This window comes from Lipophrys pholis (assembly GCF_963383615.2).
Source record: "Lipophrys pholis genome assembly, chromosome: 7".
NCBI lineage: Eukaryota > Metazoa > Chordata > Actinopteri > Blenniiformes > Blenniidae > Lipophrys > Lipophrys pholis.
In genome coordinates, this window is record NC_137638.1 from 4,614,362 (window position 1) to 4,627,099 (window position 12,738).

At 41.6% G+C, this 12,738-nt stretch overlaps 1 protein-coding gene across 1 annotated transcript in view; it reads right to left on the minus strand.

The window, feature by feature from the left end:
• Positions 1 to 8,568: 8,568 nt before the first annotated feature.
• The window catches only part of nsmfb (NMDA receptor synaptonuclear signaling and neuronal migration factor b), a gene marked incomplete at its 3' end in the record, with an annotated part of 54,254 nt that continues 50,084 nt past the window's right edge, over positions 8,569 to 12,738 (minus strand). The window contains exon 15 of the mRNA XM_080467610.1: positions 8,569 to 8,666. Within this exon, the coding sequence (XP_080323736.1) occupies positions 8,569 to 8,666 (98 nt within the window). The remainder of the gene's footprint in view (positions 8,667 to 12,738) is intronic.

Consider the following 12,738-nt stretch of genomic DNA (forward strand, 5'->3'; position numbering starts at 1 on the left):
TGACTTGTCATCATCCAACGACCAATCGATTAGATGTTGGGGCGTTAACGGCGAACCGTTTCCGACTGAATCCCAAAAAGACTGCGACATTTTTTTCCCATACAAAGCGGATGGGAAGGGCGCCTCATGGAGGAGATCAAAGAAGATGAAAGTAGCTCAGCGTCCATTGCCATGGAGAAGCTCCCTGCTCAGTGTTTCAGACTGTGAAGTTGCTACCCGACAGGCTAGTTCACATCGACATGAGCTACCGGCTAACATGCTAGCGTTGCTAACTCGGCTCCGCAAACAAATGTTGCGTTGGCTGCGCTCTACCGAGTGTAGCTCTAGTTTCTATTAGTGTTTGTTCGCCTACACTCTGGGCTCCAGTGCAGGTGTGGCCTGCTTCTCTTCATCCTCTCCTCTATTATTCATCACATGCTGCTTTCTGCAGCCTGCTGACTCGTGTGCCGGTGAGCTGTCGCTCCGTGTAATGCCGCACACTCCATTCACAACCCTGAGTGTGTTTTTTTTTTTTCTGATTGGCCCACACCGTCACCAGGTCCGACTTGTTTTTAACGACAGCTCCATCTGGGCGTGTTCTGCAGCTGAAGCTAACAATGTAGTACATCTGCAGCCACTGATCGTATGTCACCGCCATCTGTCGAGCTAATTATCACATCTGTTTCTCTCAGTGGAGTTACAAATGAATTTTGCACTCGGTGACACATTTACATTAGATATGCACGCACTTTAAAACGCCGTCTGCCCTCAATGTTCAGTTTTTAATAAAAGTATATCAGATCATGAGCATCAACTTTGTGAAGCTCTGTGGGATGAATACGATCATTGTGATCGTTTCTTTGCAGGCGTTTCTCTCTTGTATCTGGAGTTTTGTAGCTTTGTGTCGTTAATTTCTGTCAGTTCCTGGTTGCTTGGTGTTTCTTTGCTAATAATTTAGTTTCTTGTGGTTTATTTACGTTTCTTTTTAGATATTTAGTGACTTTTTGCAGTTCTCAGGTCACGTTTTCTAGTTCCCTGCAGGTGTAGTTCATATATTGCTTGTTGTGGTTTCTGAGTCTTTTTTATCGTCACTTTTTTTTTTTGCCTCGTCAGTCTTCTCTTTTTCCTTTGTGCTGTGTTGGAGACAGCGAGTGTCACTTATATAATTCATTATTAGCTTTATTCCTTATAAGTTGCCGCAGTAATTCTCCACAGGATTCAGCTTTTATTGCAATCTACTGCATGAGTGGCCAGAGAACAATCTCATGCATTGCAGTCTGCACGCGGCGTAAATGAAGCTGGTGATGTATTGCAGACGCTCTTAGAAGTTTTCAGCCGGGAGTGGAGCAACGCAGAGAATAACAGAGAGTAAGCGCTTTACCTTTCCCCACTGCAATAATGACACGATTCAAAATAGCTGTGTAGAACTACAGTTTACTGGGAAAAAAAAAAAGCTTTAAAAACAAATTTTCTCACAGGTTATTACCAACATTGTGCAATGCAACAACACTTCTCTGCTATTAGTTCAGATACAATAAGATTCCATCTTGGATTAAATTCTCTGTAATGTTTATTCTAAGGAAGATCCCAAAAGCTCAGGAAAGCTACCCATATATATATATATATATATATATATTTTGTACTAGTATCAAAAAAATCACCAAATATACAGATAATTGCTATTATACCTTTCATAAGTTTTATTTTTTTCTATCAAGACACAGGGATGATGAAGCCTCGTCGTAACGTCTATCACTCATTTACTGCGTTAGTACAAAAAGAAAGGCTATCAGGAAATGTAATGCTCAGTTAGATGACTTCAAAGTTCCTGTGAATCCAAACACGCATGACAATAAACACGTTATTCTCCAAGTCTCCCCAAATATAATCACAGCCCGACTGGAGGCGTCGGGGCAATCAATGCGGCGCCTCTCCATCATCTTCATCATCACGCTCCCGACCGCGCCGTGGGGAGCAGCGGGGAGGGCACGACAACGATGACGACGACTACGCTTATTAATAACGTCTCACTCTCAATGGGACACACGGCTTCATTTGGAAAGATTTTGATTTGTGTAATTATATTCTCTGGAAATAGAAACGTTTGCTTGGCTGAACTGCTCATTAAAACCTCTCCTGACATCTGATGTCTGCGTTACCCGAGCCGGAGCTTCCCTTTTTCTGTCTTAAATAGAAATAAAACTCCACACGAGAACATTGCCAAAGCAAACTCTCCACTCGACTACTTTAAACAAATTGGATCTCAGGTTTCCTCCAGTGTTCACTGCAGTTTTTCTTTGTTCTCTTTAAAGTCAAACAAAGCTTCAACTAACAGGAGGAAATGTAACAGTCCTGCTTCTGCAGACTCTTTAATTTGACCTTAGTTGAGAAACTTGAGATCAAACTTCATGGTACTTTAATTGATTTGAAGACACTGCAGATAATGAATTAATTTCAGAAGGTTTTTCTTCAGGTAAACTTGGCTGGCGTATCGAAAAAGATGGCACCCGATGGAGAACGTACTTCAGAGTATTCCTGAGAGGATTTGTCAAGTGAAGACTGCAGGTTTCGGACACCAAGCTGAGGAGGTTATGTGACTGCAAGAGGTATTCTGGTACCTTCAAGATGAAGGGACTCCGAAAGTTTCCACTTGGGAAAGTTTAAGTTGAACGTTGGGAGTTTTAACATGAAAGGTGACTGTCATCACCAATATGAGGAACGACGCTTGTTGGGACGATACAATTCCTGCACTTTGCTTGTGCAAATCTTTGAGTCCAGCTATTTTAATGGTTTTAAGGCTAATTTAAAGGAGTCATACTATCCGGCTTTTCAACACTTTCACACGAGTCTTGTTTGTCCAAAAACATCATATTTAAAGTTCATTGCCCCAAATCCAGCTTTTCCTTGATTTTCCCTCCATTTGAATATTGGATCATAGGAGCTGCATTCAGAATCTGCTGTGTCTGTGTGAGCTGGACTTGCTCCGCCAACACATGCCCATCTTGGGAAGAGGAGGAAGTACTTCCTCTCGCAGTGCCATGTGCCAGAGCAGAGCTGCATGATTGTGGAAGGAGTCAAGAGGAGGGCCTACCTTGATTGTGATTGGCTAAACCCCCGATGACACTATATAGGGTTTGATTTCTGATTGGTTTTTAAAAATTGAAACAAGCCAGGGAGAGAGAGGACAGACTTTCTTCACTTCTGGGACGTCATTCCAGGTATGGGGACGATTAGTACTGTTGGAAAACCATTAGAAAGTGAATGTTGCATAATATGACCCCTTTAAAGTAAACTAAATGTAGATGTGTAAATGCTGCCATGTTTAAATTACTCACTGTAACTTTTTCAAAGTGGCAACTCCCAAGTTTGACAGATTAATAATAATTTTACATGAAAAATAAAACTGCTAACTGCACAGGCTGTCACTCGTTTTGCTTCGGCTCTTCGTTCATGTCAGGCGATGTTTCTGTTCCAGCGCGAACGGTAAACGTCTCATCTAATCGCAGCCTCGGGGAGAATCTGCAGGACTCTGCAGCTGATAATGATCCGTCAGTGCAGTCGGGAAGGTCTCTTGTTTTCTGCTGTGATCAGAAAGCTTGTTAGAAATCCGTCGAGCCGGAGCCGTTGGTTGAGTGGAGCTTAGTTCACAATTAAGTCCAAACTGCAGAAAGTTTCCACCTCCGAGTCTGTTTCTGCAGGTTTCTCCGTTAAAATGTGTATTTTTTTCCTTTCTAGCATCCCTTCTGCTTACTCATGTGGCTTTTTTCTCTCTAAAAATGCCTTGAGATGACGGTGTTGTACTTATATGATTAAAATTGAATTTGAATTGAATGAACAGGAAGCAGGATCGTCTGTTACGAGCAGGGTTAAACGCTCCACTACACTGCAGCAGAACATAAAGGAGGCGAGTCGAGGGCAACGCGATGTTTCCGTTCAGTTTCAGCCGGAAAACTGCACGTATGCAAAGGCGTTACAGGCCGACAAGACCCCTCGCGTATAAACTGCAGACAGGGTTACTCTCACACGGCATATTGCTACAGAAGAAAGAGGTGAAATCTAAACAAACACACGGAGGAAAACTTTCTAGCACTTATTAAGGTCAGATCCACATTTAGCGAAGAGAGCGTGAGAGACGGCAAACACTCTGAAGCAGTCTAATTAAAAATATTACACATAAATGACAATGACAATTACAATTTCAATTTTGGTAGATTATTTCTCGATTGCAAAGGTGGTTATTGGTATGAGAAAAACTGATTAAATCCCCATTTGTAAGGAACATGCATTTGTAGGATGAGCCGCTGAGTATGTGGAAACATTCGACAAATCTTCTCCGTTAAATGGGGAAATAGCCAATAAAAAAAATAATCTACCCAAACCGAACGTTCCTACATTGAGTGTTTCTGAACAAGCACATTTAGCCAGATTTTACACAGAATACAGATAGTGTCTGAATCTTAAATAAAAACATGTCCTGGATGAAATAACTACTTACGTATATGGATATATTCAGCATAATGTACATTTTCACACCAATGTGCATCACTAACATATAAATGCTTGTTGGTTGCCATTTTTGCGGCAACACTATGTTAACGTCAACCCCTCATAAACACAGAAAACAATACAAAGCTGTATAGGCTCACTAAGTATCTGCTGCATGTAAGAAGTGTGTGTCCACTTATGCAGATGATGGTGTTGTAAATGTGCATGTTGTTTGAGAAGAGCTCTTGAAAAGAGAAAAGCAGCACAATCAAAAGCCAAAACAAAATGAAAGTTTGCTGATTTCCCTGAAAAAGTTGTGTAAATGGGGTCGAAGGGCTTTTTAATTGCCCATTAGAGACAAATTGAGTCGTTTGAATTAAATGTGTCGTATCAAAAATAAAAATGTAGCGGCCAAAATAAGATTTAAAATAATGAGAAACCAGTTTCAGTTTTGATTGTTTTAAGTTTGGTTTGAAATCACCTAAACTGAACAGATCACATTGTTTTACCGTATGACAACGTTATATATATTTTTTTAGATTTTCAGACATCAGATATTATATACTTGGTTCAGTTTTATGAAAAAAGCTAACAAACTAGTCCATTTGTATAAGAAGCTGACCCTGTTTTTGTAACATTGCAAGGAAAATGTACATTATGACCCATTGATCACGACAAGTAAAACAGCAGGAAGTCTGCATTCATCACAACCAGCAAAAGCTTTAAATGGAACAACGGAGCTCAGGAAAACATGATAAAACACTCTCTCATGTAAAGTCTTCAGAGGTAATTCAAGGACTCAGATACTACTCGAGAGTTTACAGTTCATAGCACAGAAAGTAAAAATATCGTAGTTTCTTACAGTCATCACATGACACGTGCTACTTCATGGCGTTACCATACAACAGTTTGCATGTTTTACCACAGACATGATTTAAAGTAATAACGTGAACAGAGAAGATTGCATTCACCGAAGAGAAATATATATATATATATATATATATATATATATATATAAAAGAAAACTACAGTTTTAGGCTTTTTGTCTGGTAATTACATAAAAATACTTGTAATTAAATGTCCGAACTGGATAAAATCTGAGCAGTGTTGGGAAACAGTAACAGGATTACAGTTACTGGATTAAGATATAGCATTAGTACTGTTATATGAGTGGTAACCATTTCACAAAACGCGCTGAAACAGCTGCACTGTTCTGCTTCTCATTTGTAATTTAGTTACAGGTGGAAACTGACACTGAGGTCGTGACAGCGATGACCTCTGAATGTCGTAATTTCCAGATAATGAGCCATAAACAAGTTTCTTCTTCTTCTTCTGTGAATGCAGTACAACATTTACACAAACTCATCAGAAAGAGTCACATAATGGAAACCAGATGAGGAAAGAAGACGGCGTCAATGTCACTGAGGAAAAAAATAATCAAAAGTCGCCCGAATGTCCTTCGTCCGCTTAAAGGGCTTCGGTCCAAAAGCCTGCGGCAGCAGTCATTATTGCCCTCGATAAAAAGCAGTTAAGACCATAAAAGAGCACTCTGAAGACAGAGCTCACTAATATTTAATGTCTTACATCGTCTGCCGGCATTAAACAGAGATATTTCAAATGCCTCCGTGTCCCCGTTTTTGGGGCGAAGCTCTCCGGATGAAGTCCGCTCTGCGTCCGGCCAGATGCATTAAGACGTACAGCAGCGGCGGTGGGCGGGCAGGCGGGCAGGCGAGTCCTCCGTCTGGAATCCTGCGCACTTTTAAAAAGCTACACTTTCTTTTCCGGCTCAGTGGGCCGGCACGGATCAGGAAGCAGCAGCTACGACGACACATGACATGACATGACATGACATGACATGACGTCGGGAGGACAAATACGCGGCGAAGGGGACTCGGTCGCTCGCCTAACATGTTCAGGGAAGCCTGGATAGAAAGTTAGGAAGCATGTGACATGTCTTTGTGTTACCATGTAGAAAACAGAAGTCCTTCCCCTGAATCGTTCCTGTGTCTTTCCACCTAAACGGCTCATCCTGGTGCCGGGTTCCAGTCTCCCCATGTCTCTGTGAGGACACGAGGTCTGCTGAGAGGAGGAGGAAGAGGGTGTGTAATGGAGGACATGGCCACCTCAGCACAAGCGTGAGATGAAGCGATGTAAATGTCACTCATCCTGTCAGACTCTGCACTTACTCAGCACTTCACCCCTTTTAAATTTGATCTCTTTGTTAGTTTGAAGTTAGTGTGAGTGTTCCGCAGCCCTACAGTCTGCTGGGATCAGCCCTTGCTCTTAGAAAAATAAAGTTACCGTTCAACAGATGCGGGTTCGGACGATTGCGGATCCTGGATTTCGTTGTAAAATAGGTTAGAAAACGCCTGTCAGGTAAAATTTTAAACGGGCACTCAAGGGATTATTTTAGATTTTGCATTTAAAAAGTGTTTTCAGCTGGAACTGGTACGACTTTAGAAACTGTTTTATGATGTTTACTGTGTTTTCCCGCCAATAAATGGAGGGAAAACACATTTCATGATGGCTGACGATGTCATCATGGCTACTCAGACTTGCGTGAGAATGCACGATTGATTACCAGTAAATAGAAATAAAAATGCAATCCAGTTGCATTGTGGGAAATGTGGCATCGAGCCCTCGGCGTCTCAAACCTTCTATAAAGTGTAAAACTTACAAGCTATTAGGTCCATTTTTCAATCTATCTTACATAAATCAAACATCTTCACAATGCAATCCATTATTTCCACTAAACACGTGTAATTCTAAGCAAAATATTTTACCAAAATGACTATAAACGCCATAAATGTGTACGGCGAAGACAATATTTGAAAGACATATAAGGTTTCCTCCAGTGTTCACTGTAAACGGCACTGGTTCAGTATATCATCAAAGAAAAAGTCAAGTAGCTCACTCTGCTGCTACTTCGAGTGATTCAAGTCAAGCGTCGAGTAAGAATCGAAAAATGTGAGTAAATCGCTTTATCAAACTAAGTATACAGTATGTATGTTTGATTTTAAAATTCACTACAAAGCGTCTTCGCCGGTGCGACTGGCTAAGTTAATGGACGCGCACATGCAACACTGAACACACGCTGGGAACGATAAAATAAACGAAAACCGGCAGCTCGGGGAAATAATAGGCGAGCGTCGGCTGGCGGGTTCAAACGTAACGCTGTGATGTCATGAAACATGCACGAGCGCGTCGGCGCGTTCGGCTACGGGCGCACGCGGAAAGGCGCGCCCTTCGCACGCCGGCGAAGACGACGACATCCCTGACGATCGCGACGGTTCACTGAAGAGGATGAAGGCCTTCGATTCGGGTCTACAGTATGCCGTAGGACAATTCTCAGTAGAAAACAAGAGATTTAACCTGAGTTAATACAACAGTCTGTACGAAATACTAATACATTTATCTGAAATTTAAAAAAAAAGAAAAGAAAAAGCTGTGTTAAATAGACAACTCTACTTTTTAATAAGTCTTAAGTTAGACGTCTATATCTTCACATGAAAGCGTGAGGAGTGAGTTGCTGGAAATCTATTCTCTAATACTCCCGGTTAAGCACTTGTTTATTTACATATGAGCTCTACTTCCACACCTGAAAAAAAAAAGGGAACGCTCCCCTCCTTGTGAGCCTCCATCTATAAAGAGCAGATAGGTCGGCTAAAGGCAAGGCGAAACAGCGACAGCAAAGTGTTCCCACCCGTCACTCCTTCGTCTGACGGCGTGTCCGCACTCGGGAATCTATAACTCTAGTCGGCTTCTTTGACACACGAGGATGACGGGCCGCTCCTCCTCCTGGTTCCCGTCTCAGAGAGACGGGCCGAGGGAAAATGGTTGAGGGAGGAGAAGAAGGGACGCCGCCGGCTGAATGGACGCCCGTCGCTTCAGACGGGCTAAAAAAAACAAAAAACTGATCGGACCATCGCTGTTGACGGCGGTCCGACTCTCCCTGCCAACGCAGCCGGTCCGGGATCGGCTCAAGACCAGAGAGAGAGAGAGAGAGAAAGAGCAGGACTCCAACTTTCAACCCTCCGAAACGCACAAAAGCAAGCTGAGGCTCGCCGTCACCGGCTTCACAAACCAACACGCCGTCGGGCGACGTCACAACAGGTCGTCGTAGTCCAGCAGCTTGGAGTGCTGGCGGCTTTTCCACAGGCGGAAGAGGCGGAAGTCGAAGTACATCTCGATCATTTCTTTGCCTGCAGCCAGAAGAATAAACAGAAAGAAGTCGAGGTGAGCGGACACGACCTCCAACGAAAGGTTCACGTCACGCTGGTGGATTGTTGGTTTCTTTCAGGGTGGTGGCAGAGTGTGAGCTGCGGCGTGCAAACGTCTCTTGGATTGACCTCGTGGTCAAACTGCTTTGAGTCGTGCAATTCAGTTCAACAGACGCATAAAATAAAGCTTAGGAACACTGAAGAGTGCCTGCAAACGTTACAGCTTTATTTATGTGGAATAAATCATTTCAACCTGAAAGAGCATCCATCCATCCTATCACTTTATCCAACTGTGGGGTGCAGGAGGCGAGCCCAGCTGACTGCGGCGACACCCTGGGGGATGCCTTCGGGCAATGTACTGTATGGCCACCAATTAGTCATGTTTTTGGGCTGTGGGAGGAAACCGGAGGGTAAATCCACCCAGAGGAGAAGGTAACTCCACACAGAAAGTTCCCCAAACCCAAACCACAATCGAACTGGGGACGTTCTGGTCAATGAAGAAAGAGCGCTAACCACCGCATATTAAGATGACTAAGATGTCACAGCGGCAGCAGATGAACTGTCGATAACAGGCAGGATGGATCCAAGCTTTCATGGTGTCTGAAGCAAATTCTGCAGAAATGAAGACTGATTCTGACTCATTCCTTTAAAGGGGTCATATTCTGCTAAGTTCACTTTCTAATGATTTTCCAACAGTTCTAATCGTCCCCATACCTGGAATGACGCCCAAGAAGTGAAGAAAGTCTGTCCTCTCTCTCCCTGGCTTGTTTCAGTTTTTAAAAAGTGTGTTGCTCCAACCAGCCAATCAGAAATCAAACCCTATATAGTGTCATCAGGGGTTTAACCAATCACAATTAGGCAGGTCTGCTCTGGCACATGGCACCACGAGAGGAAGTACTTCCTCCTCTTCCAAAGATGGGCATGTGTGGAGCCAGTCCAGCTCACGCAGACACAGCAGATTCTGAATGCAGCTCCTTTGATCCAATATTCAAATGGAGGAAAATCAGGGAAAAGCTGGATTTGAATACAACATTGCTGGACCAACGTGACCATGTGAAAGTGTTGAAAAGCTGCATAATATGACCCCTTTAAGGTTCTTCTCTAGTCCAGGTTTGGTGCCATGTGATTGGCTAAGTTCACTATTACTAAGAAGTTGTACCTAATAAAGTGACTGGTAATATGACCATATCTCTCTGGAAGGGTTTTGCTCAAATGCAGATGAATTAACTCAAACTAATGGTAAAATCAGATTTTCCAATATGGAGTCTTGCGCGTTAAGTCAGATTGATGGAGACAAACCTGGTGACCATATTGAGTATTGATGGGACATTGACATGTGGTGGGATGTGCTGACAGTGCACTGATGGGGGGGGGGGTTACTGAGCTGTGCTGATTGACTTTGCGTCAGAGTGTCATCGGTCAGCGGCTTCTTGTAATGAGGACAAAGGGAAGAGGAATAGGAGCAGTGATTCCTAATCACACCCCAGAGATGAACTGGCATTTCACTGTATTTCTCTCACATCAGTTTTTTTTACTATACACCTGCCTGTTCGCTGGTTTTTGCTAAATCTTTTTCTGTTTTTTTTGTGGTTTTTTGGGAGTTGTACTTTTTTGCCTTCCATCTAACGGTTTTGGGAAAGTGTAATCCGTAAAATACTTGGCATTTTTTCCTTTGTGTGTGATTTACTAAGGTCCTCTATGCTAAATTACACACTCATGCAAATGAGCTTTTATTTTGAAGGTGATTAACTGAGGCCACGTTAACGCGGCAACGTTTTAAGTATCGCTTTTGCATTTTCGTTTCAGAAAAGTTTTGCGTTTACACGGCAATGATTTGAAAACAATGCCCATTTACATGGAAACGGCAGTTGGATTGTTATTACAGTGACTGTCAAAATAAAACTACCAAGTTCCAAGAGAAAATTGAGTAATGACACTCTGGACGAAAATATTGTTGTTATTGTCCATCTACTGAGCATGTGCAGAAGAGCTATTTACTATCTTTGTATTTTCTTCAGCCGTCGCATAGAAGCTCCACTGCTTGAGTGGAGGAAACTGGATAAATGTGTGTTTTATTGGCCTGTAATTTACCACAGGACCATTGACTAAAAGGATAAAAAGACCCAAAAGGATATTAAAGGCATTAAAGGATAAATAACCTGACGGCTGTCTAAATGTCTTGATCGCCCCCTGGTGAGCTGGAATAATGTATAAAAGGACTTTAAAGTCCTTTTTCCAGAGCTAATGAGCCCGGATAGATCTTCAATAGCTCTTTACCTGACTAAAGATTGTGGGCGGCGGGCTAGAAAGGTGAAAATTGAAATTATGGTTAAATGTTTCAGTGAATTATGGAAAAATGTTCAACTGTATTACAAAATATTCCACTGGGTGCAATACATACGTCAAAGGAGTAATAATCATGTAGTTTTATGCAAATAAGACATACAATTGTTGGTTTTTGGCAATAAATTATAGAATGAACCTACTTTTTGGGTCAATGTTATATTTTGAAACAGTTTCTGTCATATAATAATAGGCATAGAATTGCATCTAAAATCACAGTGGTGATATAAACCTTTTAATTATTTCATAACATAAGGTTGAGATAAGGAACGCACTAATAGTGATTTTGTAATGATGATTGGAGAAATAGATTACAGATTATGGAGAACAGAATATTATAAATGACTTGGGCAACAGCAATCATACATAAATGCCATAAACTGTATATAAACGTAATTAAAAAAAAGAATAGTCCAAACTTTTCTCATTCTTTCAGTGTTATTCACATTGAAGCAGTTCAAAGTCTGATGTAATAGAATTATTACAATATTAGGAGAAAAATATTTTGCCCCAGAATGTAATATTAAAAGTTTTTAAGTTTTGTGCTCAGTTACATTTTCGAGCAGTTATTACATTTTGGGTTTTATTACATTATATTTTATAACATTTTGGGTCGTTGTTACATATCGGACTCTAACACAGCGGCGATGCCACACGCTAAACGTGTTTTAAGTTTTATTGATACGCTCATTAACAGCGAGCTTGGTTCCTCAGGGTTAAAATACGAGTTTAGTTGTGGTCAATAAGGAGATCCGTACATGTAACATCGATGAGTCCTGCAAGCTTCTGAGTGCAGGCTCGTCTTGCCATGAACTGAGTCGGGAAATTAAAACAGACTTGATAGAAACGGCCTAAAGAAGCTAATTTAAGTGTGCAGAAAGCAGAAGGTGCACTGGGACTGCTGGCAGGTCTGGATGAATGCTTTGACGAGCTTTGTGCAGAGTCTCTGTTCCTTCAGGGAATCCAGATTGATCCAAACCGGATCAACGCTTCACCGGAGACTCACTGGAATATGTTTGAAGTGAAGATATTAACGTAGATTTTAAAGAAAGTATAAAGATTCACCTGAATCTGACCTGAACTGACTGAAATCTCACACATTTCAACTTTCCGTTTTCCTTTAAATTACTCCACAGCTCTACTTGAATATTGTTACAACTAAATGAGTACCATTGTTTAAAAAAAAAAAAAAAAGAGTCTCTGCTTTCATTTCAGAGCATCAAGTTCCGAAATTGGTGTTCGTTGCATAAAATGGCTCATATGTTGTTCTCGCGGAGGTTCCTGTTTAATTTGACGTGTCAGATCATGGTATTCTATTTTGTTTTGTTTCATGGCGTTGGTAACAGAGCGTGCCCTCTGGGAGACCCTCATTTTGAAAACCATAAATCACTCACTGTTCAACCTTTTCAAGCTTGAGAAACATCTCCCTGATCAATTCTGATCAAATACAATTTGACAGATGACCTAGAAAAGACAAACGCACACATATTTTCCCTCCGTCATTCGGTTGTAAACAATCTTTTTTCTCCTCTTTCATCTTCTGATGTTCTGTGGATGTGTTGTTATTGCAAGCTTTCCATTCCTTTATTTTCCACTCTGGTCTGGGTAGCCTTGCCAATAAATCAATAATATAGGGAAATGTACATCAGACTCTGTATGTAAATCTGTTTTGGCACCATGAAGCACTCAGATCCATTTCACTGAAGGTCTA